The 23,267-nt window shown below is 47.2% G+C and overlaps 1 protein-coding gene across 3 annotated transcripts in view; it reads left to right on the top strand.

Annotated features, from left to right (window-relative positions):
- SYMPK (symplekin scaffold protein) overlaps window positions 1-23,267 on the top strand; it is a 36,121-nt gene that overhangs the window by 1,324 nt on the left and 11,530 nt on the right. For all 3 annotated transcript variants that reach the window (XM_079907439.1, XM_079907437.1, XM_079907438.1), the window contains exons 2-17: window positions 3,067-3,190; window positions 3,336-3,401; window positions 4,698-4,751; window positions 4,846-4,919; window positions 6,595-6,721; window positions 7,356-7,605; window positions 9,292-9,462; window positions 10,682-10,921; window positions 14,332-14,486; window positions 16,614-16,764; window positions 18,175-18,379; window positions 19,243-19,393; window positions 20,346-20,581; window positions 21,673-21,754; window positions 21,954-22,067; window positions 23,101-23,248. In XM_079907439.1, the coding sequence (XP_079763565.1) occupies window positions 3,086-3,190; window positions 3,336-3,401; window positions 4,698-4,751; window positions 4,846-4,919; window positions 6,595-6,721; window positions 7,356-7,605; window positions 9,292-9,462; window positions 10,682-10,921; window positions 14,332-14,486; window positions 16,614-16,764; window positions 18,175-18,379; window positions 19,243-19,393; window positions 20,346-20,581; window positions 21,673-21,754; window positions 21,954-22,067; window positions 23,101-23,248 (2,329 nt within the window). In that variant the 5' untranslated portion in view covers window positions 3,067-3,085. The remainder of the gene's footprint in view (window positions 1-3,066; window positions 3,191-3,335; window positions 3,402-4,697; window positions 4,752-4,845; window positions 4,920-6,594; window positions 6,722-7,355; window positions 7,606-9,291; window positions 9,463-10,681; window positions 10,922-14,331; window positions 14,487-16,613; window positions 16,765-18,174; window positions 18,380-19,242; window positions 19,394-20,345; window positions 20,582-21,672; window positions 21,755-21,953; window positions 22,068-23,100; window positions 23,249-23,267) is intronic.

Below are 23,267 nucleotides of genomic sequence, written 5' to 3'. Positions count from 1 at the left end.
TCAATGTGAAAGGTTCATCATGAAAAAGTTCACTGTGTTCTGATGGGAAACAACAGTATACTGGATTGTTGGGAACAGACCTAGCAGGGGGAAGCAGTTCCTTTAGAGAGGCAGTCCAGCACAGCAGTGAGAAGGCTGGATTCTGCAGCCATACTCCTAGGTCTACATCTTACAGGTTGTGAGCCTTTGATCAAGTGACTTTACCTCTTGGACTTAAAATTTCCTCATCAGTAAAATGGAAATTAAAAATAGTACTTACCTTGGAATCTAGAAAAATGGTACAGATGAACCTGTTTGCAAGGCAGAAATAGAGACACAGATGTAGAGAACAAACTTATGGGCACCAAGAGGGGGTGGGATGAATTGGGAGATTAGGATTGACATATACACACTAATATGTATAAAATAGATAACTAGTGAGAACCTGCTGTATAGCACAGGGAACTCCACTTTGCTGTACAGTAGAAACTGATGCAACACTGTAAAACAACTATACCCCTATTAAAAAAAAAAAAACAGTACTTACCTCAAAGAGTTGGTGATGTGAGGTTTAAATAAGTTGCTAAGTTACTATATGTGTTAGAATTGTGTCCAGCACATATTAAATGTTCAGTAAATATTAGCTGTTATTTTTCAAGCATTCTAGAGCCAAAGGGTAGGGATACTAAGCCCAGTGATTGTTGAAGCCCTTTGGCATTCACTTAGCAGATTTTTTTTTTTTTTTTGGCGGTACGCGGGCCTCTCACTGCCGTGGCCTCTCCCGTTGCGGAGCACAGGCTCCGGACGCGCAGGCTCAGCGGCCATGGCTCACGGGCCCAGCCGCTCCACGGCATGTGGGATCTTCCCGGACCAGGGCACAAACCCATGTCCCCTGCATCGGCAGGTGGACTCTCAACCACTGCGCCACCAGGGAAGCCCCACTCTGCAGATTTTTATTGAATACTTACTAGGTGCCAAGCTCTGTTCCGTGCTGGGGATAGAGAAAGTGAACACACACACACACACACACACACACACACACACACACACATCCACACATCTCTGCCCTCATGGAGCTTATAAATATGTGGTGTGTTGATAATAAATGCCATGGAGAAAAATAAAGCAACACAGATGGGGACGGAGAGGAAATGGAAGTTTGAAGTGCGATAGTCAGAGACCTCACTGCTGGGATATTTGAGTTGAGACCTGAAGGAAATAAGGAGGGAGGGAGTTGTGCCAGGCTGTGAGGGGAGGGATATCCTGGGCAGAAAGAAGAGAAGCCCTTGGAGGAGAAGGCTTGGAGGAAGGGGTATGATTGGCATGATGACAAGGAAGCCAGTGTTGCTGGAGAAGGGAGAGCTGAGAGGGAAATGAGGGCAGAAGTAGAAGGGGCCAGATCACATAAGGTCTTCTAGGTCTTGGTGAGGAGTTGGCTCTGACTCTAAGCAAGATGTGGGGATGACAGGCAGCAGGGAGACTAGGAAGGAGGTTGTTGGATAGTCATTCATTCAGCAGATACCTGTTGAATAAACTGCTGTGTGCAGTATATCTCTTAAAAGATGCACCTTTTTCACCCTTCTCAAATTGTTGTTAACAGTTTATGCAGTAGCCTTCTGAAACTTATCTACTCCTCAAAATAGTTCTGAGAGAGAAACACTGTTACCATCCCTGTTTTACAGAAGAGGCAGCTGAGACCCAGTGGTTTCTTGCCTGGGTCATTCTGTGTATACACACACAAACTTGACAAAAGTCAGTTTAATTGTATACATTCTTCTGTGATGCAACAGGCTGTCACTGTCGTCTTTTCATGATGATAATACATTGAGATCCATCTTTTTTTTTTTTAAACTATATTCTCCCTTTTCTACTTTTTGGTTTTTCCTTTCAGTTTTTTTTTTCTTTTTTTAACATATACACATATTTTCCTTTGTTTTGTAAAAAGGGAGCATACAGTAAACATTGTCTTCACTTTACTTGCTTTTACTTAAAATGTGCTAGAGCCCACTGTTTATCAGTGTATATAGAGATTTTCCTCATTCCTTTTTTTTTTCCTTCCCTCATTCCTTTTTATAGTTACATAGTGTTTTATTATGTGGATGTATCATAGTTTTTCGGCCAGTCTCCCTATTTGAGAACATTTGTGTTGATAATAGTCTTTTTTTTAAAAAAATAAATTTATTTATTTATTTTTGGCTGCGTTGGGTCTCATTGCTGCATGCGGGCTTTCTCTAGTTGTGGCGAGCCGGGGGTACTCTTCGTTGCGGTGAGTGAGCTTCTCATTGCGGTGGCTTCTTTTGTTGTGGAGCACAGGCTCTAGGCACACGGGCTTCAGTAGTTGTGGCTCACGGGCTCTAGAGTGCAGGCTCAGTAGTTGTGGCGCTTGGGCTTAGTTGCTCCATGGCATGTGGGATCTTCCGGGACCAGGGCTCGAACCCATATCCCCTGCATTGGCAGGCGGATTCTTAACCACTGCACCATCAGGGAAGCCCGATAATAGTCTTTTGCTATTAGGAATAGTGCTGTATTTGATACCCTTCTTATTTGTTAATTTTGCCAGTGTGACTTTGGGACAGATGCCCAATAGTCCCCCGCCCCCGGCCTTTTAAAGCACAACTCCATAGTAATCCAGAAAATGGCAGAAATATAATTTAATTAGGCCTTCTCTGATGTATTGAGTACTTACGACGTACAGGACTCTGACTGGAGCTCCTCAGAGCTATGTTTTAGAAAGCTTGCTCTGGTGTCCAGTCCAGAGTACAGCCCTGATGGAGAGACAGGAGGCACTGAGACCAGTGCGTGGCTGCTCTGTGTTCATTTGTTCAGTCATTCAGCAGGTGTTTGTGGTCAGCCCGTTATGTGTAAAGTACTGGAGGTGAGGCTCTGTACTCCATGAGGTACTGCCTCTGAGCTGGGAGACATCAGTCTCCCCCAGGTTGTAGCCTCATGGACACGTACAGTCTGATCCAGACTCTGGAAGGGGGAGGGGCTTCAAAAGACCCAACAAAGATCCAACAGGCTAGAAAGGAGGGTTGAACCCTTTGCAGCTAGTGAGGTAAGGTGCAGAGCTTGATCTGTCTTCTCCAGGGAGTACCAGGCAGCAGCCATGGCAGGCAGCAGTGGGGACAGCGTCACTCGCCGGAGCGTGGCATCACAGTTTTTCACACAAGAGGAGGGGCCGGGCATTGATGGCATGACCACATCAGAGAGAGTGAGTATGGAGAGAGGGGTTTGGAGTGGGGAGGCACAGGCCCTGTCTTTGGGCCATCCACCTCTAGGTGGCAGAACCCAGGGGGCGCCGTCAGGGCTGGGCTGGCAAGGTGAGTACTGTCACATGCCTTTCACCTTCCTTCCAGGTGGTGGATCTCCTCAACCAGGCAGCACTGATCACCAATGATTCAAAGATCACAGTGCTCAAACAGGTGAGGGGAAGGGGGTGATGCTGGGCTAAGCAGGACAAGGGGAGCCAGGATGGGAACCTCTGGAAAAGAAGACACTGGTAATAACACTAGTGTCCACAGTTAAGCACTTGGGATATGCCTGCCATGGTGCTCAGTGCTATTTGGCCACGCTGTCATTTAATTCTCACAAAAACTCTATGAGGCAGGGCTCTTCCCTGTTTTATAGAGAAAGAAGCAGAGTCTCAGAGTTTAAACTAGCCCAAGGTCACTCATAGCAGCTGGCTGAACTAGGACTTGAATGCTGGATTCAGACTCCAAATTCTATGCTCTTGATCCTCGTATTTGCTCTCTGCCAGGGTCCTATCCAGTGGGGAAGACATGCAGGTGACCAGACAGTGAGGACCCAGAGTGGGCAGGGATGGGATGGAGGAGCCCAGAGGGGTGTGGAACCCAGAGGGAGCTTCTGACCCAGCCTAGCGGTGGGGAGTCAGGGAGAGCTTTTTATAAGAGGGATGTCTGAGCTGAGACCTGGATGATACGGAGAGAACCAGGCTAAGTGAGAGAGGGAGAGTGTCTTGACCAGAGGGCATAATAGCTTGTACAGAAGCAAAAGAGGGCATGGGGAATTGGGGAGGCAGGTGGAGTTCAGAGGTTGGGAGGTCAGGTTGCCTGGGTGAGGACCCCAGTTCTACTTGTTCAGCATGTGGCCTTGGGTAGTCGATTCCACCTCAGCAGTAGAGTGGGGTCCTGACGGGGCCTCCCTCGTGGAGTGGTTGTCAGGGCTGTTCAGTAGTGCCTTGGGTCATAGGCAGTGAGCTTCTGTGAGAATGTTTTTGGGAAGGGCTTATTCCAAAGAGCCTGGCAGGTACAGGGGCCTCAGAAAATGTGTTCTCATTGTCATAAAATGCCCGATGAATTGTGACAGTTGAGTGGGGAGTAGAAACAGAAGGAGAGTGGAGAGGATTGCTGGGTGAGCCTCAGGAAGGTAGGAGTCCTGCAGCACTTCCCTCTTTTCTTTAGCCTCCATCTGTAACACGTACTCACTATCCACCAGGACCTGCGCCCCATAACATCTTCTTATTGAAGCCTCACAACAGCCCTATAAGTTGTTTACGATTCGCATTTTACAGAAGAGCAAACTGAGACTCAGGGGAAGCCATTTGCCCAGGCCATGGTAGGAGTGGCAGAGCCAGGATCTGAACTGAGCTTTTCTGCTACCTACCCCCATGCTGTTTTCTCCTACATGTTCCTATCTGCACTGATGGGACCCTGGTTTTATATGTGTGTTCCTCCTTCCCATCCCCAATCTCCTTCCAGGTCCAGGAGCTGATCATCAACAAAGATCCCACACTACTGGACAACTTCCTGGATGTGAGTGACCGACAGGAGAGAAAGGGTGTGGGCGTAGGGATAAGGGAATGGATCCTGGGGCAACTCTGACCTACCTTCTTCCTGACCTTGGCAGGAGATCATCGCTTTCCAAGCAGACAAGTCCATTGAAGTGCGCAAGTTTGTCATCGGCTTCATCGAGGAGGCATGGTATGGGGTGGTGCAGGGAGCCCCTGGGAGCACCCCTGCTGGAGTCAGCCTCTTTGGTGCCTGGCCCTGCCCTGAGAGTCTTGCCCTCTGCTTCTCAGACCCATTCTCCCTCCCATGCATGGTGATTCCCCAGCAAATATTTAATAAGGTCGAAATCTTGAACTCATCTACAGTTCCTCTACTTCTCCCACACTTCACATCTGCATCATCAGTAAGGACTATCGGCTATACCTTCATATTGTAAACAGCATCTGACAGTTTTTCAGCTACTTCCCTTGGTGTACTAAATACTTTACCTACTTTGTTATTCGATCCTCAAAATAACACTGGATTATTTGTTTGGCACATTTAACTGAAGACAGAACTGTGACTCAGAGAGGTGAAGTGAGTTTCCTAAGGTCACACAGCCAGTATGTGGCCATGCTGGGATTTTAACCTGTGTCCCTAACACCATTGCCCAAATTCTCAGTCTCCACCTTTTACTGGGAGAATTTTTTTTTTCAGTTGAGGTATAGTTGATTTATAATATTAGTTTCAGGTATACAACATAGTGATTCAGATTTTTTATACATTATATTCTACTTAAAGTTATTGTAAAATATTGGCTATATTCCCTGTGGTGTACAATATATTCTTGTAGTTTATTTATTTTATGCATAGTAGTTTGTACCTCTTAATCCCCCTACCCCTATCCTGCCCCTCCTCCCTTCCCTCTCCCCATTGGTAACCACTAGTTTTGTCTTTTTTTTTTTTTTAAGGTATAGTTGATTTACAATATTATATTAATTTCAGGTATACAAAATAGTGATTCAAAATTTTTATAGATTATTACTGGGACAATTTGTGGTAAGTTTTCTGAGTTTGCCAAAGAACTTTTTGTTCGACAGATATGTATCGCATAACTGCTATGTGCCAGGCATTTGTGTCAGACTGTAGGACTATAACAGTGAATAAAAACAGGTATCGTTCCTGCCTTCATGTAGTTGATGGCTGAGTTTCATATTTTTGACTGATTAGCTTAATAATTAAATTCAGATTGTAACGTGTTATGAAAATACACATTCTGAGCTCTAGGTGTAGCCTTGAATTTATTCATTTCACTGAATAAATATTTATTGAAGGCCTTTCGTTTTTTCCTTCAACAAAAAATGAGACTCTGCTAGTACTCAGACTAGAAAGGGTCCCCCACTTTCAGAGCCCTCAGACTTAGGTAAACAAATTAGTAAACAAAACCAGTGATTACATAAAATAGAGTGCTTTAAAGTAATAATGGCTAATATCTATTGAATGCTTTCTATGCTTTTCTAAGAGCTTTACATGTGTTGTTGCAGTTTTCACAGCAAGCCTTGAGGTAGGAGCTGTTCTAGAAGACACAGTTGCTTATCCAGACTTACAGTTGTCTGGCTCTGCTGCACCTTATGTGAACAGCAGGGCCCTAATAATACAGAACAGTGGGGGTTACAGGACCAACCTAGACAGCGTTTGGGGTCAGCTCTGTCTGAAGGTGCCAGGCATTGTTCTCAGCTTCCAGCTGTGCTGGCAAACAAGACAGGTGTCCACCTCCATTCCAATCTCCTGACACACTGACCCTGATTTCCCTTTCCTTGTGGACCCCAGGCTCCCATCACCTGCCCAAAGACCACCTTGATCTTGCCCTTTTTCCTCCATCCCCTAGCAAGCGAGACATTGAGTTACTGCTGAAACTGATCGCGAATCTCAACATGCTCTTGAGAGATGAGAATGTGAATGTGGTGAAGAAGGCCATCCTCACCATGACCCAGCTCTACAAGGTGGCCCTGCAGGTAAGAGCTCCCTCCCCACCTGGGGCTGTCCCAGCCTGACAGGTCTCATTTACAGACTCATCTTTTAGGGTTCAAAACCAGCATCAGATCAGATTCGTTATGAGCAAGACGTGCTGTTGATCTTTAGGAAAAGACAACAAAGGGGTTCTAATGTCTAATGGTCAGGGAGTTGCCATTAACCCATCCTTCCATCCATCTGTCCATTCATTTGTGCATTCAACAAACATTCCCTGAGTACCTCCTTTGCGACCAGGATGGGCCAGCCAGGTCCACACTGTTAATGTGATGTACATTAACATTAATGAAAGGAATGAATCCATTTAATCTCTGCCACCACTTTGTGAGGTTGGCACTGTTGTTCCTCTGGCTTCCTTAAGATCTGAGTCTTCATCACTCTGGGTTGTCACTATCTGTGAACCTCGTGAGGGCAGGACCAGACCTGGCTTGGTCACCACTGGGTCCTGTCCCCAGCATCACCTAGCATGGGGCCAGAGACAAGAGTTGTAACTCAGTGAACATTTCCCCAATGAATGTATTCATCATCATTTATGGATCTCTGGGAGTTGGTGGAGTTGGTGATTGATATCTTTTCCCCATCTGTCTGTCCGTCCGTCCTTCCCTGGCCCACTCGCAGTGGATGGTGAAGTCACGGGTGATCAGCGAGCTCCAGGAAGCCTGCTGGGATATGGTGTCTGCCATGGCTGGGGACATCATCCTCCTGTTGGACTCTGACAATGACGGCATCCGTACCCACGCCATCAAGTTTGTGGAGGGCCTCATTGTCACCCTGTCACCCCGCATGGCCGACTCGGAGGTGCCCCGACGCCAGGAGCACGACATCAGCCTGGACCGCATCCCTCGTGACCATCCCTATATCCAATACAGTGAGTGCCACCTATCAGCTGGTGCCATTTGTCAGTCACTGCACTGGCTTCCTTCCTCCTCCTCCCCCCCCTCACCCCCTTTTTTCTTGGTTTTTCATTTCTGGAGTCAGTTTAAAACAGTGCTTAAGAGCCCTGATGCTAGGTTCAAATCTCAGTGTTACCACTTACTCATGTGAGCTTGGGCAAGTTACTCCTCTCTGAACTTTATCTTCTTTTTGTAAAATGGAGGTGATAGTAGTACCCCTTTCACAGGTTTGTTGGGAGGTTCCATGAAGACGTGAGCACTTAGTAGTAAATACTAGCTAGTTTTACAGTTTTTCTAATTGCAAATTATAGAAGTAGTAGATGCACGTTACTGAAATGTCAAGCAATAAATATAGAGAGGTATAAAGGGAAAATACCCCCTCCCCCAGTCCTGCTCACCAGAGATGAATACTGCTAAGAGTATTGTTTTCTTTCAGACCTTTTCTGTGCAAAGATACTTACGTGTATATATTCATAGTTTCTGTGTCTGTTGGCCCTGTTTTTACAGAAAACAGGGCCATGCTTTATACTTTCAACTGAGAGGCATTAGAGTGTAGTGGCTTGTGTTTGAATCTCTGCTCTACCATTGAGCAACTGACCTATTCTCTCTGATCCTGTTTCTTCATTGGTAAGTTGGGGGTCATTATTATGGCATCTACTTTAGGGTGTAGGTATGAGCATTTGGTGAGTTAACGTGGCTGGCATAGTAAGCATTCCACAAAAATTAGCTCTTCTTATATGTTGTTTGACAACCTTTTTTTCTTTTTAAATTAATTAATTAATTTGTTATTTTTGGCTGAGTTGGGTCTTCATTGCTGCATGCGGGCTTTCTCTAGTTGCGTCGAGTTGGGGCTACTCTTCGTTGCGGTGTGCGGGCTTCTTGTTGCGGCAGCTTCCCTTGTTGCAGAGCACGGGCTCTAGGTGCACAGGCTTCAGTAGTTGTGGCACGCGGGCTCTAGAGCACAGGCTCAGTAGTTGTGGCACATGGGCTTACCTGCTCCATGACATGTGGGGTCTTCCCAGACCAGGGCTCGAACCCGTGTCCCCTGCATTGGCAGGCGGATTCTTAACCACTGTGCCACCAGGGAAGTCCCTTGACAACCTTTTAAACTCAACAAAATTAGCTTGTTACTTCTTTTCCTAACAATATCATGTTCAGATGCTACAAAATATTTCACAGTATGGTTACATCGCATTCTATTTTTTATTCACTATTTCAGATAATGTGGCATCCAGTATGTTTGTGTAAGAAATGTCAAGATATCTTTCACAGTTGTTAAGAGTTAACTTTTGGTGACTGGATCAAGGAGCGTGGTGATAAAAAGAACTTTCAGTTCTTTGTCTGTGTGTGTACAGACATATACATATTCAAAGTTTTACATCAGTGTAGTTCAGACAGTCAGTTTCCTTATAGTTGGATATTTTAAATTATTTCTACTTTTTCACTATTGCAAGCCCATGCTTTGAGCATCAGCTCTAGATTTTTATACTCATTAATAGTCTTATAGTCAGACGCATCAGCCATTAAATTTTCTGTGTTTTTTCAGCCATTCATAGCCATCCATGTATGAGGATCTTTCTCCTTTTGGTCCCAAAGGCTGCTCTCTCTGGAGGCCAGGGAGAAAGGGCCCTACTAACTGGTTCTCTTCTCTCCCTCATTAGATGTGCTGTGGGAAGAAGGCAAGGCAGCCTTAGAGCAGTTGCTCAAGTTCATGGTGCACCCCGCTATCTCCTCCATCAACCTGACCACAGCCCTGGGCTCCCTCGCCAATATTGCCCGCCAGAGGCCCATGTTCATGTCTGAGGTGATTCAGGCCTATGAAACCCTGCACGGTAAGTTGGTCCCCTCCTTCTCCCCTTCGCCTGTCCACAGACCAGTCTCCTCTTTTCTGAGGAAATGTGAGCTAGGTAGTGGGCCCATAAGGGATGCATCATCAGTCTAGTAGGTTGTGGACACAGGGAAGGATTCTCTAGGTTAGACATGTATATTTCGGTGGTTGCGTGTGACAGAAACTTGGTTCAAAGCTGATTTTAATATTGAGGTATGTGTGGGTGAAATGACCTGGTTGGTGTCTGTGAAGTACTTTAAAATACTCCAGCTCTTCCCTTCTCTCCCCCAAAAAGCAGGGAGGATCGATGTGCCAAGATCAGCAAAATATTGATGGGTACATGGTGATTCATTATACTGTTTTCTCTACTTTTGTGCATGTGTGAAAACTGAAAAGTCTGGAGTTGAGGCATGAGTGTGTGCAGATCATGAATCCCTCTGCATCTCCTGGCTCTTGTGTGTCTCTTTCCTTGGGGTAGCAAAGATGGCCCCCAGTTGTTACAGGCTTCCATTCCATCTCCTTGGCAACCCCATGGGAAAGAGAATGTCTCTTCCCAATCATTCCAGCAAAGATCCAAGGGCTCATTGTTTCTGATTGGCCAAGAAGATATTGTGAGCCTATCTCTGAGCCAGTCACAATGGCCAAGAGATTGCGGTGTTCTTACCGGCCCTGAGTCTCTTGCCCACTTGGACTGAGAGTGGAGCCGAGGTGGTTCCCTCAAAGGAAAATGGGAGTGTTGCTGGCTGAGGAAGTGGGAAGGGATGCTGGGCAGGAAAGATTGCAGGCATCCTCTTTCTCTCTGGAACAGGGGAGGCTTACTTGTCAAGGTGATCGTTAGACATTAGAAAGTCATTCTGGTGTCAGGGACCAATGATGAACTGTTGTGGCAGTTCAGTTGGGACATTCTGGAGGTGATTATAGCCTTCCCCAGGGCAAGCATGTTGGAATTTCCAGACCAGAGATGGAGGGAGATGTGACTATGTTTAATGAAAGGGAAGGTGAGTTTTCTCGTTGTTTTAAGGTTGACTAATGCTGAAGGAGACCTCTCAAGGGTTTTGCGTATCAGCTTGTACAGGGGGAAGGCCATACATTAGATCTGAGAGCGAAAGAACTTTTCTAGGAGATGTCCGCCACCACTGCCCAAGATGGGGCTTGGGAAGTGAGGGTGGTAGGACCCCATGAGCTCTGTCCACAGCGCGAAGTTCTTGCTACTTTCCTCACAGCCAACCTGCCCCCAACGCTGGCCAAATCTCAGGTGAGCAGCGTGCGTAAGAACCTCAAGTTGCACCTGTTGAGTGTGCTGAAGCACCCAGCCTCCTTGGAGTTCCAGGCTCAGATCACCACCCTGCTGGTAGACCTGGGCACACCTCAGGCTGAGATCGCCCGCAACATGCCCAGTGGCAAGGATGCCCGCAAGCGGCCCCGAGACGACTCAGATTCCACACTCAAGAAGATGAAGCTTGGTGAGCTGAGGAGCTGAATCAGTCCTGGCAGGAGGTGGTGGCGGGGACTGACCACGTTCGAAATGTCTAATTATTTACAGGAAACTGTAAGCTAAATTCACATTACAAATTATGTTGTATAAATATGGTGACATATGATAAGTGATATCAAAGTAAAATTACTGAAGAATATAATACACTTACAAGTAATTATGAGTTACTTAAGTTATACAGGAAGGAGTAAAATAAAAATAGTCTCTCTTTCATCCCTCACCCCAAAAGTAACCACTCCACAAGTATTAACACTTAGATTTTCTTTCAGAAATGCCTCATATGTGTTATATGTATAGAGTTCTCCTTTCCTGTGTTTCATTTATAAATCAAGTCTCTTTTTGAAGTAATTTTTTTTTTTTTTTTTTTTTTGGCTGTGCCATGTGGCATGTAGGATCTTCGTTCCGAAACCAGGGATCGAACCCACACGCCCTGCAGTGGAATTGCGGAGTCTTAACCACTGGACCACCAGGGAAGTCCCTGAAGTAATTTTTTAATGGTTGTATTATTTATCAATAGTGTTGACCATGGCAACCTTCCTTACTGTAAAAAAAAAAAATTTTTTTAAGTGCTCGTTTGTTTCTAGAACATTTATGAAAGAATCGAGTTTTGGATTTCCCTGGCAGTCCAGTGGTTGAGACTCCGTGCTTCCACTGCAGGGGGTGTAGGTTCAATCCCTGGTCAGGGAATTGGGATCCCATGATGCAGCCAAAAAAAAAAGAATCAAGTTTTGTTTTCGTTTTTTTTTTTCACTTTGAAAAATAACTTATTTTGATATAAGGAGTGAGGTAGGGATCTATTTTTCTCCCCCTAATTAAGCACACAAGGCAGAGCGTTCTGTACCTTATATGTTTAGGAATTATCTTGGAGTTGTTTCTTTATGTGCACATGGAGATCTGCTGCATCCTTGTAATGGTGGCATAATAGTCTATAGGGTACATGGACCACTTTAACCAGTCCCCCAGTTGGTGGGCACTTCATTTGTGCCCAGTTTTATAAAGTATGAAGATTGCTGTAGTGCACAGTCTTGCATGCGTGTCAAGTCATGAGACAAGTTCCCAGTAGTGGGATTGATGGGGCAGAGAGCTTATACATTTATTTTTTGCCAACCAATTTTATTTTTCTATTACTTTAAACTTTTCATTTTGAAATAATTTCGAACCTGCAGATAAGTTACAAGAATAATACCAAACACTCCTGTGTACCCTTCACAAGGTGGGGATCACACATTCCATTTACTTGTCACATGCCTTGAGTCTCCCAAATCATTTCCTCAGCCTTCTTCTGTTTCATGACCTTGACGTTGTGAAGAGTCCAGGGCAGCTGTTTGGTAGAATGTCCCTCCTCTTGGGTTTGTCTGCTCTTGCCTCCTGATAGGATTCAGGTTCTGCACTTTCGGCACGAACACTGCAGAAGTGATGCCCCGACCTCCTCTGTGTGTTGTGAGGAGGCACATGATGTCAGTTTGTCTCATCATTGGTGATGGGAATTTGATCTCTTGGTCGAAGTGATGACCGCCGGGTTTCTCTAGTGTAAAGTACCCTTTTTCCCTTTGTAAATAATAAGCTGAGAAGAGATACTTAAAACTATGTAAAATACTAGTTCTGCTTCAAACTTTGTGTGGTTTTGGCATCCATTAATGATTGTTGCCTGCATCTGTTATTACTGTAATGGTTATAAAAAGGTTTCTTTCTACATTTATTACTTGGCATTTTCCTATAAGGAAGAGCTTTCTTTTCTTCTTCCTACTTTATTATTAGTGTGGACTTCTGGATTCTTATTTATTCTCTGGGTTATAATCCATTATTGTTGTTATTCATTTTGTTACTCAAATTGCCTTATATTTAGTAGCAGGAGCCTTTGAGCTGGCTCCATGTCCCTTTAATGTGTCCTGTAAGTTCTTTTGAGCATTTCTTACTTTCTGGCATAACAAGGTGTTCTAGACTCATCATGTACTTTCCTTACCCCAGCCTTCAATCAGCCATTTCTCTAAGGAGCCCTGGTTTCTTTCCTTTTCTTTCTTTCTTTTTTTTTTTTTTCTGGTTTCTTTTAAGTAGGGTATAGTTTCAGAAACCAAGATCTGAGCCGTGGATGTGCCCATTACTGCTGGGTGCATTTAAATTCTTTTTTTTTTGGCCGCAATGTGAGGCATGCGGGATCCCAGTTGCCCGACCGGGGATCGAACCCATGTCCCCTGCAGTGGAAGCTCAGAGTCCTAACCACTGGCCTGCCAGGGAGGTCCCTAAATTCTTGATAGCAGTTTTTCAAAAAATCGCACCAGCGTATACAACCCCAGCAGTGTGCGAGTGCCAGTTAACCCGTTCTTACCAGCCCTGGACATTTGTTAACTCTCTGGGTAGAAATGGTATCCTAGGTCTCAGCTTGCTTTTTTGCATATGTTGGAGTCAGGCTGCATGTGGTTTTACATTTATTAGCTACTTGTATTTCTGTGAAGTGCCCGTTCTATTGTGTTGGTCAGCCTTTTGTAACTGAATTGTATGTGCCCTTAGTTAATGCAGGGTATCAACTCTTTGTTACATGTGTCACAAACTTGAAGAGACTGCATAACATATCATCATATTTTTGCCTTAATCTACTTAAATCATTACTCTATTGAACATTCCAGCTTTTCCACTCTTATAAATACAGCTTCAAGGAACGTCTTTGCACACAAAGCCTTTTCTCTAAGGTTCGCGTTAGTTTTTTCCCTTGAGCTAGAACTGCTGTGCTTGTAGTCAGCCAGCCTGTTATTGATAGAAGCTGTATGCCATATCTCTGTACAGTCAGTGTTGCAGTGAATTCTCTGTACATCTTACCTTAGCTGTATCTGTAAGTTTTTAGGGTAGATATTTAAAAGTGGAATTGCTGTGTTGAAGAGGTGTGCACATTTAAAATATTGACCTACTATCAAACTGCCCTTCCAAAAGGCGATACCAGTTTACGTTTCCACAGTTCACACCCCTATTAACAACTGTCACTACTAACCTTTTTATTTTTTGTCAATCGTATAGGCAAATTCACTGTCTTATTAGGATGTTTTTACATTTTCCTGATTCCTGGTGAGGTTGAGCACTGTTTCAAACTTAGGTGTTTTTAAACAGTAAAGCTCTGTGAACTTATTACTTAACCTTTTTGTCTTTTGGAGCTTAGTTTGATCAGCCAGGCTGGTATGGCTTATTCCCATTTCCCAGATGAAGAGAACTGAGGCCTAGAGAGAGGCAGGTAGTTCCCCAGGGTCATATGGCACAGAGGTCTTCATCTGCTGCACTGCTTCTATTTGCTGAGGCTGCCTGGGAGCAGGGACCACTGGGGGTGCCTGGGAGGAGGGGAGGGCTGCTGCCCTCTCTAGAGCCATCATCTTTTCTCCTTCTCTATCCCAGAGCCCAACCTGGGGGAAGACGACGAGGACAAGGACTTGGAGCCAGGCCCCTCAGCGACCTCGAAGGCCTCAGCCCAGATCTCAGGCCAGTCAGACACAGATATCACAGCCGAGTTCCTACAGCCTCTGCTGACACCTGACAATGTGGCCAATCTGGTGAGGATGGGTGGGGGCCATTTCCCACCAGGCAGGGAGGAAGGGTCTCTAGTCTTTTCTCTGCCCCTCCGCTCCACACTGCCCACCCTTTCCAGATGACATCAGACCTGAAACACTTTTCTGTTTTCAGTGTGGGGAGGGTGTGGTCCAGTGGGCCTTCCTCGCTTTGGACGGACCTCTTCTTGCATGATGTTTACTCCTTCAGGAGGTTACTTGTCACTGCCCCCGCCATCCCCCTTTGGGTTTTCTGAGTCTCCATCTAGACCCACGCACTCGCACTCTCTCTCCTCTCCTTTGCAAGGAGGGTCTGTTAACTGGAGAGTGAACCCCATGACTTGTTTGCTAAGTGGTGTAGGATTGGCATCAGTAGGGTGGGATGACCAGTGTTTTCTTCGGATTTTCAAAGATGACCTGCTTCAAAGTGAAAGAACCACTGGTTTGAGTTGATGAGGGGAGCTGGGGTGGTGGGGTGTCTCACATCAGTCCTCTGGCTGTAGCAGCACCGAGACCTTTCTGTTGGGTGCTCATGGAGAATAAATACCTCTTCCCATGCTCAACAGCAGTCACCATCAGCTTTCCCTTCTCTCTGCCTAGAGCCTCCAAGGGGCTTAGTTGGGTGATTGGGGTGGCGAGGAGTTTTCTCTCCAGCTCAGATCTCTTTGGTGAGCTCTGGGCCTGGATATGCGGCCACATCCTGCATCTTTCTCTCCTTGGGTGTTTCACAGGCACCTCAGACTTAACATTTCAAAACTAAACTTGTGAAATTTCTCCCCCGACTCTTCTACAGGCCCATGGCCCCTCCTGTGTTCTTGGCACACATGCCTCTCGTCCCCACACCAGAAACTTGGGAGTTAAACTCTTTGCCTCCCCCTCAGGCCGAGTTTTTCCCCTCTTCTCCATTCCCCATGGCCCATGCCCTCTCCAGGCCCCACCCTTTTCACACAGAGAACTACCTGCTTGTTCCCTGGCTCTGCCTTCCACTCTCCCTGTGGCAGGCAGAGGCATGTTTGTAAAGTACAAGTCATGATGCTCCCCTGCTCAGATCCCTGCCAAAGCTTTGTTTCCTTCCAGATAAAACTTAAATTCAACTTGCCTTAGACCCTGTCTGATTTGGCTTCCATTAACTTGTTGTACCTTATCTATCCCTGTCACACTCCGGGAAATTGTCTTTTTCAAATTATCAGCATGAAGTTCATAAGATTCTTTTATTTTTATAATACCTGCTGTCTCTGTAGTAATGTACCACTTTTTTGTCCCTAATACTGTGTCCTTCCTCTTTTTTTGTTTATTCTTGCTGTAGATTCGGTTGGTTTCAGTCATTTCAAAGGACTGGCTGTTAAATTTTGTTGATAATCTTTTGTAACCTTTTCCGTTTTATTTCTGCTGTCTTTATTTCTTTCATGTTACTTTCTGTGAATGTTTTTCCCCAAGGTTAAATGCTTGGCTTATTAGTTTTCAGTTTTCTTTTCCAGTGTAAGCATTTAAGGATCTGATTTTCCATCTAAGTACCCTTGTAGCTGTATCTTACACATTTTGATTTGTAGTTATTTCGTTATCTTTCTGTGCTATTATTATTTAAGAGCATGCATTTAAACTTCCAAGCCTGTAGGGAGTTTGAGATTATCTTTTGTTACCAATTCCTGACAGACATGGATGTGCTCTATTAGGATACTGATTTTTTTTTTTTAAGTCAATTTCTGGTTCATATTATACTGTGTCACTGAACCTCCTTCCGCTCACTAGGCAGGGTACCAGCTCTGCTGCCTCTTAGCCTTCCTGTACTTGGAATATATTACCCCCCAACCCCTCGCTTGCAAGACTTCACTCTGTGTCACTCTGATTCTGGCCCTTCTCTCAATTCTCAGCCTATATGCCACTGCCCTGGGGAGCCAAAGCCATCCCTGGCACCCTTTACTGTGTCCCGTGGCACCCTTTACTTCTTCTCTCGTGCACCACACTGCATCAGTACTCGTTTTCTCTCTGACTTGTGCAAGAATTTGCGCTCCATGAGAGCAGGCCCAGGTCTGTCCTAGTCACTGCCATTTCGCCAGCATTGGCCTGGGTGTGGAACGAATGTTTGTTGAGTCAATAAGTAAGGGAAGGTTCCTTTTCCTGGGCATCTTGCAGGTCCTCATCAGCATGGTGTACCTGCCTGAGGCCATGCCCGCCTCCTTCCAAGCCATCTACACCCCAGTGGAGTCAGCAGGCACTGAAGCCCAGATCAAGCACCTGGCTCGGCTCATGGCCACACAGATGACGGCCGCAGGACTGGGGCCAGGTGAGTGTCACATGGAGCTGACCAGGGCCAGGGGTTGGCACTGTGGCCACTGGGTCCTCCTTAGTGGAAGAGCACCTCTTTGTAGTGCTGCAAATGGAAAATCATGCTATCTTAGGTGTAAATAGTTACAGGTCCCATAGATACAGTGACCACTCAATAGTTTCAGGCCCTGGGCTTTGAAATCCAGCAGACCTGGGTTTGAGGTCTGAGTTGAACGAGACTACCTCAGCCACTTAATAGCTGTGTGCCTTTGGTCAAGTTACTTAACCTCTCTGAGCCCCAGGTGGTTTCCCATTTTAATAATACTATTGAGGTATAAATTATGTACAGTGAAACACACAGCTCTTAAGTATACACTTTAGTGAGTTTTCACAAAGTGAACACACCAGTGTAGCCATCACCCAGATGGAGAAGGACTGTTACCAGCACTCTGGAAAATTCTTTCTTGCTCCTTTCCAGTCGACACTCAAAGCATCCCCTGTCCGGAGACAACCACTGTGCTGACTTCTGTCTCCACAGATTCGTTTTTTCTAGTTTTGAACTTCTTATAAATGGAATCATAGAGTCTGGCTTATTTTATTTTGCTCAGCATAAGGTTTTGTTTTGTTTATAAATTTATTTATTTATTTATTTATGGCTGTGTTGGGTCTTTGTTGCTCTGCGGTGGCTTCTCTTGTTACAGAGCACGGGCTGTAGGCGCACGGGCTTCAGTAGTTGTGGCTTGCGGGTTCTAGAGCGCAGGCTCAGTAGTTGTGGCGCACAGGCTTAGTTGCTCCGTGGCATGTAGGATCTTCCCAGATGAGGGATCGAACCCGTGTCCCCTGCATTGGCAGGCGGACTCTTAACCACTGCGCCACCAGGGAGGTCCCATCAGCATAAGTTTTTGAGGTTCATCCATGTTGCTGTGTGAACCAAGAGTTTATTTTTTATTGCTCAGTAGTCTTCATTATGTGAATAGGCCACTGTTGGTTTATCCACACTCCTCTGTTGATGGACCTGTGGATTGTTTATAGTTCTTGGCCATTGTGAATAAAGCTGCTGCGAACATTTGTGTATAGGTGTTTTGATGCACATGTGCCCTCATTTATCTTGAGTTTATACCAAGGAGTGGAATTGTTGAGTCGTGAGTTTGGGTATGTTCAGTGCTATTCGAAACTGCTCATCAGCTTTCCAAAGTGGCAATACCATTTACTACTCCCACCGGCAGTGAGTGGACATTTCTAGTTTGAGTCTCCGTTGTTGTATTGCAAAATGGGGATGAAGAAGGTACCTGCTCCAGAAAGGCATTTTGCAGATTTAAATGAGTTTTGTGTGTACAAGGCTTAGAGTAGAGCCTGTCTCACAGGAGGTCCTTGGGTGGGAGCGGGTGGGTCTGACATGCCAAGAGCCCGTTTGCTGCCTCCCCCTCAGGCGTGGAGCAGACCAAACAGTGCAAGGAGGAGCCCAAGGAGGAGAAGGTGGTGAAGCCTGAGAGTGTCCTGATCAAGCGGCGCCTGTCAGCTCAGGGTCAGGCCATCTCGGTAGTGGGCTCCCTGAGCTCCATGTCCACTCTGGAGGAGGAAGCGCCCCAGGCCAAGAGGAGGCCAGAGCCCATCATCCCCGTCACGCAGCCCCGGTGAGTCCCCTTGCAGGTGCTGGTGCAGAACTAGAGGCCTGGCTCTTGGTGTGTGTGTGACAGACAAAGACAGATAAACAGAGATCGGTCTGGATGAGGGTCTGTCTGATTCCAGAGTCAATGCCCTAACCACTAAGGCTTAGCTGTTGTTTTCTTTTAGAAAAAACACCCCTTACTTATGTCTAAAATTGGGATGGGATGATAGTATCTCTCTCTAAGGATGAAGGAGAACTAAACAAGTTCACAGTGATGGTTAGATGATTAAATCAGATAACTCTTGGGGGGGACAGGGATCATGACGTAGAAAGCGCTGAGCGTGATCCTAGCGCGTAGGGAGAGCTGCTGGTTGCTGCCGTCATTGTCCTCATCATTACCTGCCTGAAAGACCACAGAATCCAGCCAGTCCCTGCCCTGTCCCCAGCCAAGGCTTGCTAGCAAGGCCCTGCCTGATATGCTGCCCCTCCGAGCTCTCCATTCCCCTTCCTCCCTCCTCCAGTCACACCAACCTCTTGGTATTTCTTGAACAGCCAAGCAGGTTCCCACTTGAAGGCCTTTGCACCTCCTGTTCCCTCTGCCTGGAAAGCTCATCTCCAGATATTTGTGGATCTTATTCCCTCGCTTCACTCAGATCTCCAGTCACACGTTGCTTGCTCCTTATAGAGGCCTTCCCTGAGATGCTGTTTACAAAACCGAAATAGCATCCTCTTCCTTCCCATTACCCTGCGCCCTGCCGTGCCTGAGAGTCACAGGGGAGCTGGAGAGACAGTGTGGGGGGTGTCTTTGTATGTATGGCCTGGGGTGGGCCTGGGCTCCAGAAAGGGTGTTCCGAGTCACCGTGTCCCTGTCCCTACTCTCCCATGTAGGCTGGCAGGCGCCGGCGGGCGCAAGAAAATCTTCCGTCTGAGTGATGTGCTGAAGCCCCTGACCGACGCCCAGGTTGAGGCCATGAAGCTGGGCGCTGTGAAGCGGATCCTGCGGGCTGAGAAGGCCGTGGCCTGCAGCGGGGCAGCCCAGGTGTGCCTCTGTACCCCCCAGCCCATCCTTCCAGTCCCTCTCCCCAAGAGTCTACCTCACATCCCAGCAGAGAGACAGGCCCCGGGGTCAACCTCCCTGGCTCCAGATTCCAGCTCTGCCGTTCACTGGCCACTTCTCCAAGCCTTACTCTGTCGTCCCATAAAACGAAGAGATAGCAGCTCCACACAAGTGACAAGGAGGAGGAAACGTGTGGACACGCATGCGCTCTCACTCAGCACAGGGCGGCTGCAAGGAAGAGCCCTGCGAGTGCGGGCTGCCATGATGCTCTTTCTGCCTTGTGATTGACAGTATTCTTGTTCGTTAGCTTCAGAAACACACACCTGCTTTAAATCCTGATTCTGCCACTTCCTGGGATTGTAACCTCAGTCGAGCGACTTTTTCCCTATTTTTTTGAAGTTTATTTTTAATTAACCAAATAGTATATGAACGTATTCTCTCTGTTAAAAAAATATTTCCAGGCCACAGAGGGCCTGTAAGTCTCCTTTGGCCCGCACTGCATGCCATCCCCTCCACAGAGGCGACCAATGTACAAATGAAGGGAATCCTTCAAGATCTTTTTCTGTGTACCTAAGTATGTAGATATTACTCCTAGAAATTTAGATATTTATATTTTAGATACATTTTAGATATTTAGATATATTTTAGATATTTGTAATTTCATATATTTACAATTTAGATATTACTCCTAGAAATTTTAGCGATTACTTCTAGTTTTATTCCGTGATGATTACTTTTTTTCTCCCTTTTCATTTTTTTTTCTTCCATACAAATGAGACCTACCGAGAATAAGGTTCTTCACCTTTCCTTCCTCACTTAACACCGGGTCTGCGCTGGGGGTCCCTGAGGCTGGGCGGGAGTAGTTGCAGGGCACCATCGTGGGGTGCCTGGGATTGCCCACCCCCGCGCCAACACAGACCCTTGCTCGCGTCAGGTGCGCATAAAGATCCTGGCCAGCCTGGTGACTCAGTTCGACTCGGGCCTGAAGGCCGAGGTCCTGTCCTTCATCCTGGAAGATGTGCGGGCCCGCCTGGACCTGGCCTTTGCCTGGCTCTACCAGGAGTACAACACCTACCTAGCAGCTGGTGCCGCGGGCACCCTGGACAAGTATGAGGACTGCCTCATCCGCCTGCTCTCCGGCCTTCAGGAGAAGCCAGACCAGAAGGATGGGTGAGGGGGATGGCCCTGCACCCTCCTGTCCCCAAGAGTCCCCCCACCTGTGTCCTGCCTTTTCTTTCTAGTTTCTGACCACTTCTGTCTTCATCGGCACCCGAGTCAATCCTCCATGCGCCCATCCCAAGTCCCCCTTCTCTCCCCACTCTCCCCACACGCAGACAATGTCACCTCACTGTAGGCTCTGGGTCACGTGCCCTGGGCTTGTTTCCCAACTCTGCTGCTTGCTCTGACTGACCTGTGTCACTCAGTTCTGGGCCTCCGTTTTCTCATATAATATAGAATAAATAACAGTGCCTGTTTCAGAGTCTTGTTCTGGGGGTTGACTTCTCACCATCCCCATCTCTTGCCTGAATCAGTTCTGTGGCTTCCTCCTTGTCCTTGACCTCCAATTTATCCATTCTCCACACAGCAGCGCAGGTGACATTTTATAATGTAAATACCGTGTTGTTATTCCCCACTAAAAACCTTCAGTTGTCCTCCAGATAAAATGCAACTTTCTTACTATGTTTTATGAGACCTTGTGTAATCCAATCCCTACCAACTTCTTTAGCCTCCTTTCTTACCTCTCTGCTTTTCCCTGCCCCCAATCTTTAGCCGCACTGGCTGGCCTTCAGTCTTCTGTTCCTCAAACATGATGAGTTCAGGGCTTGGCACTTACTGTTCTCTCTACCTGGAATGCTGTCCCCCTACTCCTTGCATGGCTGGCTCTTCCTCATCTGCCAGCATTGACTAAAGTTTCATCTCAAAGCAGCCTTTCGTCTAAAATCACGTCTAAAATAGCAACACCCTTTCCAGCCCCCATCATTCCCTCCCATTGCTGTATTAAACGGCCTTCTCAGCCCGCAGCTAGAAATCCCCATCTGACAGAGGGGAGAAACTGAGTTTCAGAGAGGCAGTCTCTGCCCAAGACACCCACCTGGCAGCGTTTGAACCCTGCTCTGTTGCCTCCAAAGCTTGTACCCAGGGGGTTGAGCGAGCTCTCTGTGAGGTGGGGGGCCCTGCCAGCTGTGAGCTGCGATCAGCAGGACAGGGAAACCAGGGGGCCCCTTCTCTGCAGCCGTTCACTGTCCCTCCCTCTCTGGAAGGATCTTCACCAAGGTTGTACTGGAGGCGCCGCTGATTACTGAGAGTGCCCTGGAGGTGATTCGCAAGTACTGTGAGGATGAGGTGAGGATGGACGGCAGATCTGCCTGCATCCCCAACATTGTGGTGCGGGCAGGAGCCCGACTTGTTGCAGCCTGTGGCGGGGGGTTCTGTGAGGGACCAGTAGCTTTTGTCTAGGACCAGATCTGACTGAAGCAAGGGAGACACCCTAAAGGCACACCGCGGGTGCCTTCAGCTCTGGTTCCCTTCCTTCCTGCTGCAGAGTCGCACCTACCTGGGCATGTCCACTCTTCGAGACCTGATCTTCAAGCGCCCGTCCCGCCAGTTCCAGTACCTGCATGTTCTGCTAGACCTCAGCTCCCATGAGAAGGACAAGGTGATCCCCCGTCGCCCTTTGCTGGGTTACACTCAGTCCTTCCTCTGTCCCAAGTTACCAGCCCAGTCTTTTCCACATTCCCCTGAAAGTTTCTGGGCCTAATGTCCTTCTTACAACAATTTTTTGGTGGTGGTGGTGGTTTTTCCATTTACGATGGCATGAGGCTGCTTAGAATATACACACATATACACTCACCGCCTCCCAGGAAGGACAGTCCCATTCTCGCTCTTATTCCACCCGTGTTGGTGCGCCCCTCTCAAGGCCTGGTGGTGTGCTGGAACCTGGGGGAGCGCTGACCAGGAGGGGAGCCATTGTGGCCCACACAGTGTGTTCAGTGTCAGGAGTGGAGTAGGGTGTGCGGTGGCGGAACCCTGGAGGCTGAGGAAGGGAGGTGGTCTAAGGAAGGCTTCTGGAGGAGGGGTCGTGTGAGCCAAGACCTGAAATATTAGTCGACGGGTGTTCCCTGGACGGAGGGAACAGCATGTGTGCATGTGTGTGATTGAGAGGGCCCTTGCTCCAGCCTCCTGCCAGCCTCCTGCCAGCTCCTTTCTGATGTCTTGTGTCCATTCATTCAGCAGACCCTCACTGTACACCCTGGCTCAGCCCTGTGGTGCTTTTGGGGACAAATCACTGCCCCAGACCAGGCCCTGTCCTCATGGCTCCCAGCAGGGGATGTCTGAGTGAAATAGGATACAGCCAGTGACAGGCACGCCGGGCAGTGGGAACCTTTTGTGCCAGGTCTCAAAGCCAGGGAGAACGCTGTTACTTTTGAGGAACTGGGGAAAACTTCTGGTTGGAGTAAAGCAAGCAAGGCAAGAACGATAAGAGGTGGGGCTGGGCAGGTAGATGGTGAGGTGGTGCAGGGCCCTGGGGTTGGCCAGGAAACCTCTCTTCCAAGCCGGTGACCAGTCTTGGGCACAGGTAAGTCAGCCCAGCTGGGCCTCTCTCAGACTTCAGCTTGTTTTCACACTGGTGCTTCCAAGCTCAGAACAACTGTCTTCCCCTCCACCATCTTCCCCCACTCTCTCCTCAGGTGCGTTCCCAGGCCTTGCTATTCATCAAGCGCATGTACGAGAAGGAACAGCTACGAGAGTATGTGGAGAAGTTTGCCCTCAACTACCTACAGCTCTTGGTCCACCCCAACCCACCATCTGTGCTCTTTGGAGCCGACAAGGACACAGGTTTGGTGCAGGTTCTTCA

Source organism: Stenella coeruleoalba (assembly GCF_951394435.1).
Source record: "Stenella coeruleoalba genome assembly, chromosome: 20".
In the NCBI taxonomy this organism is placed as follows: Eukaryota; Metazoa; Chordata; class Mammalia; order Artiodactyla; family Delphinidae; genus Stenella; species Stenella coeruleoalba.
The sequence above is the reverse complement of the archived record's forward strand: the minus strand, read 5'-3'. Positions and strand labels throughout refer to the sequence as shown.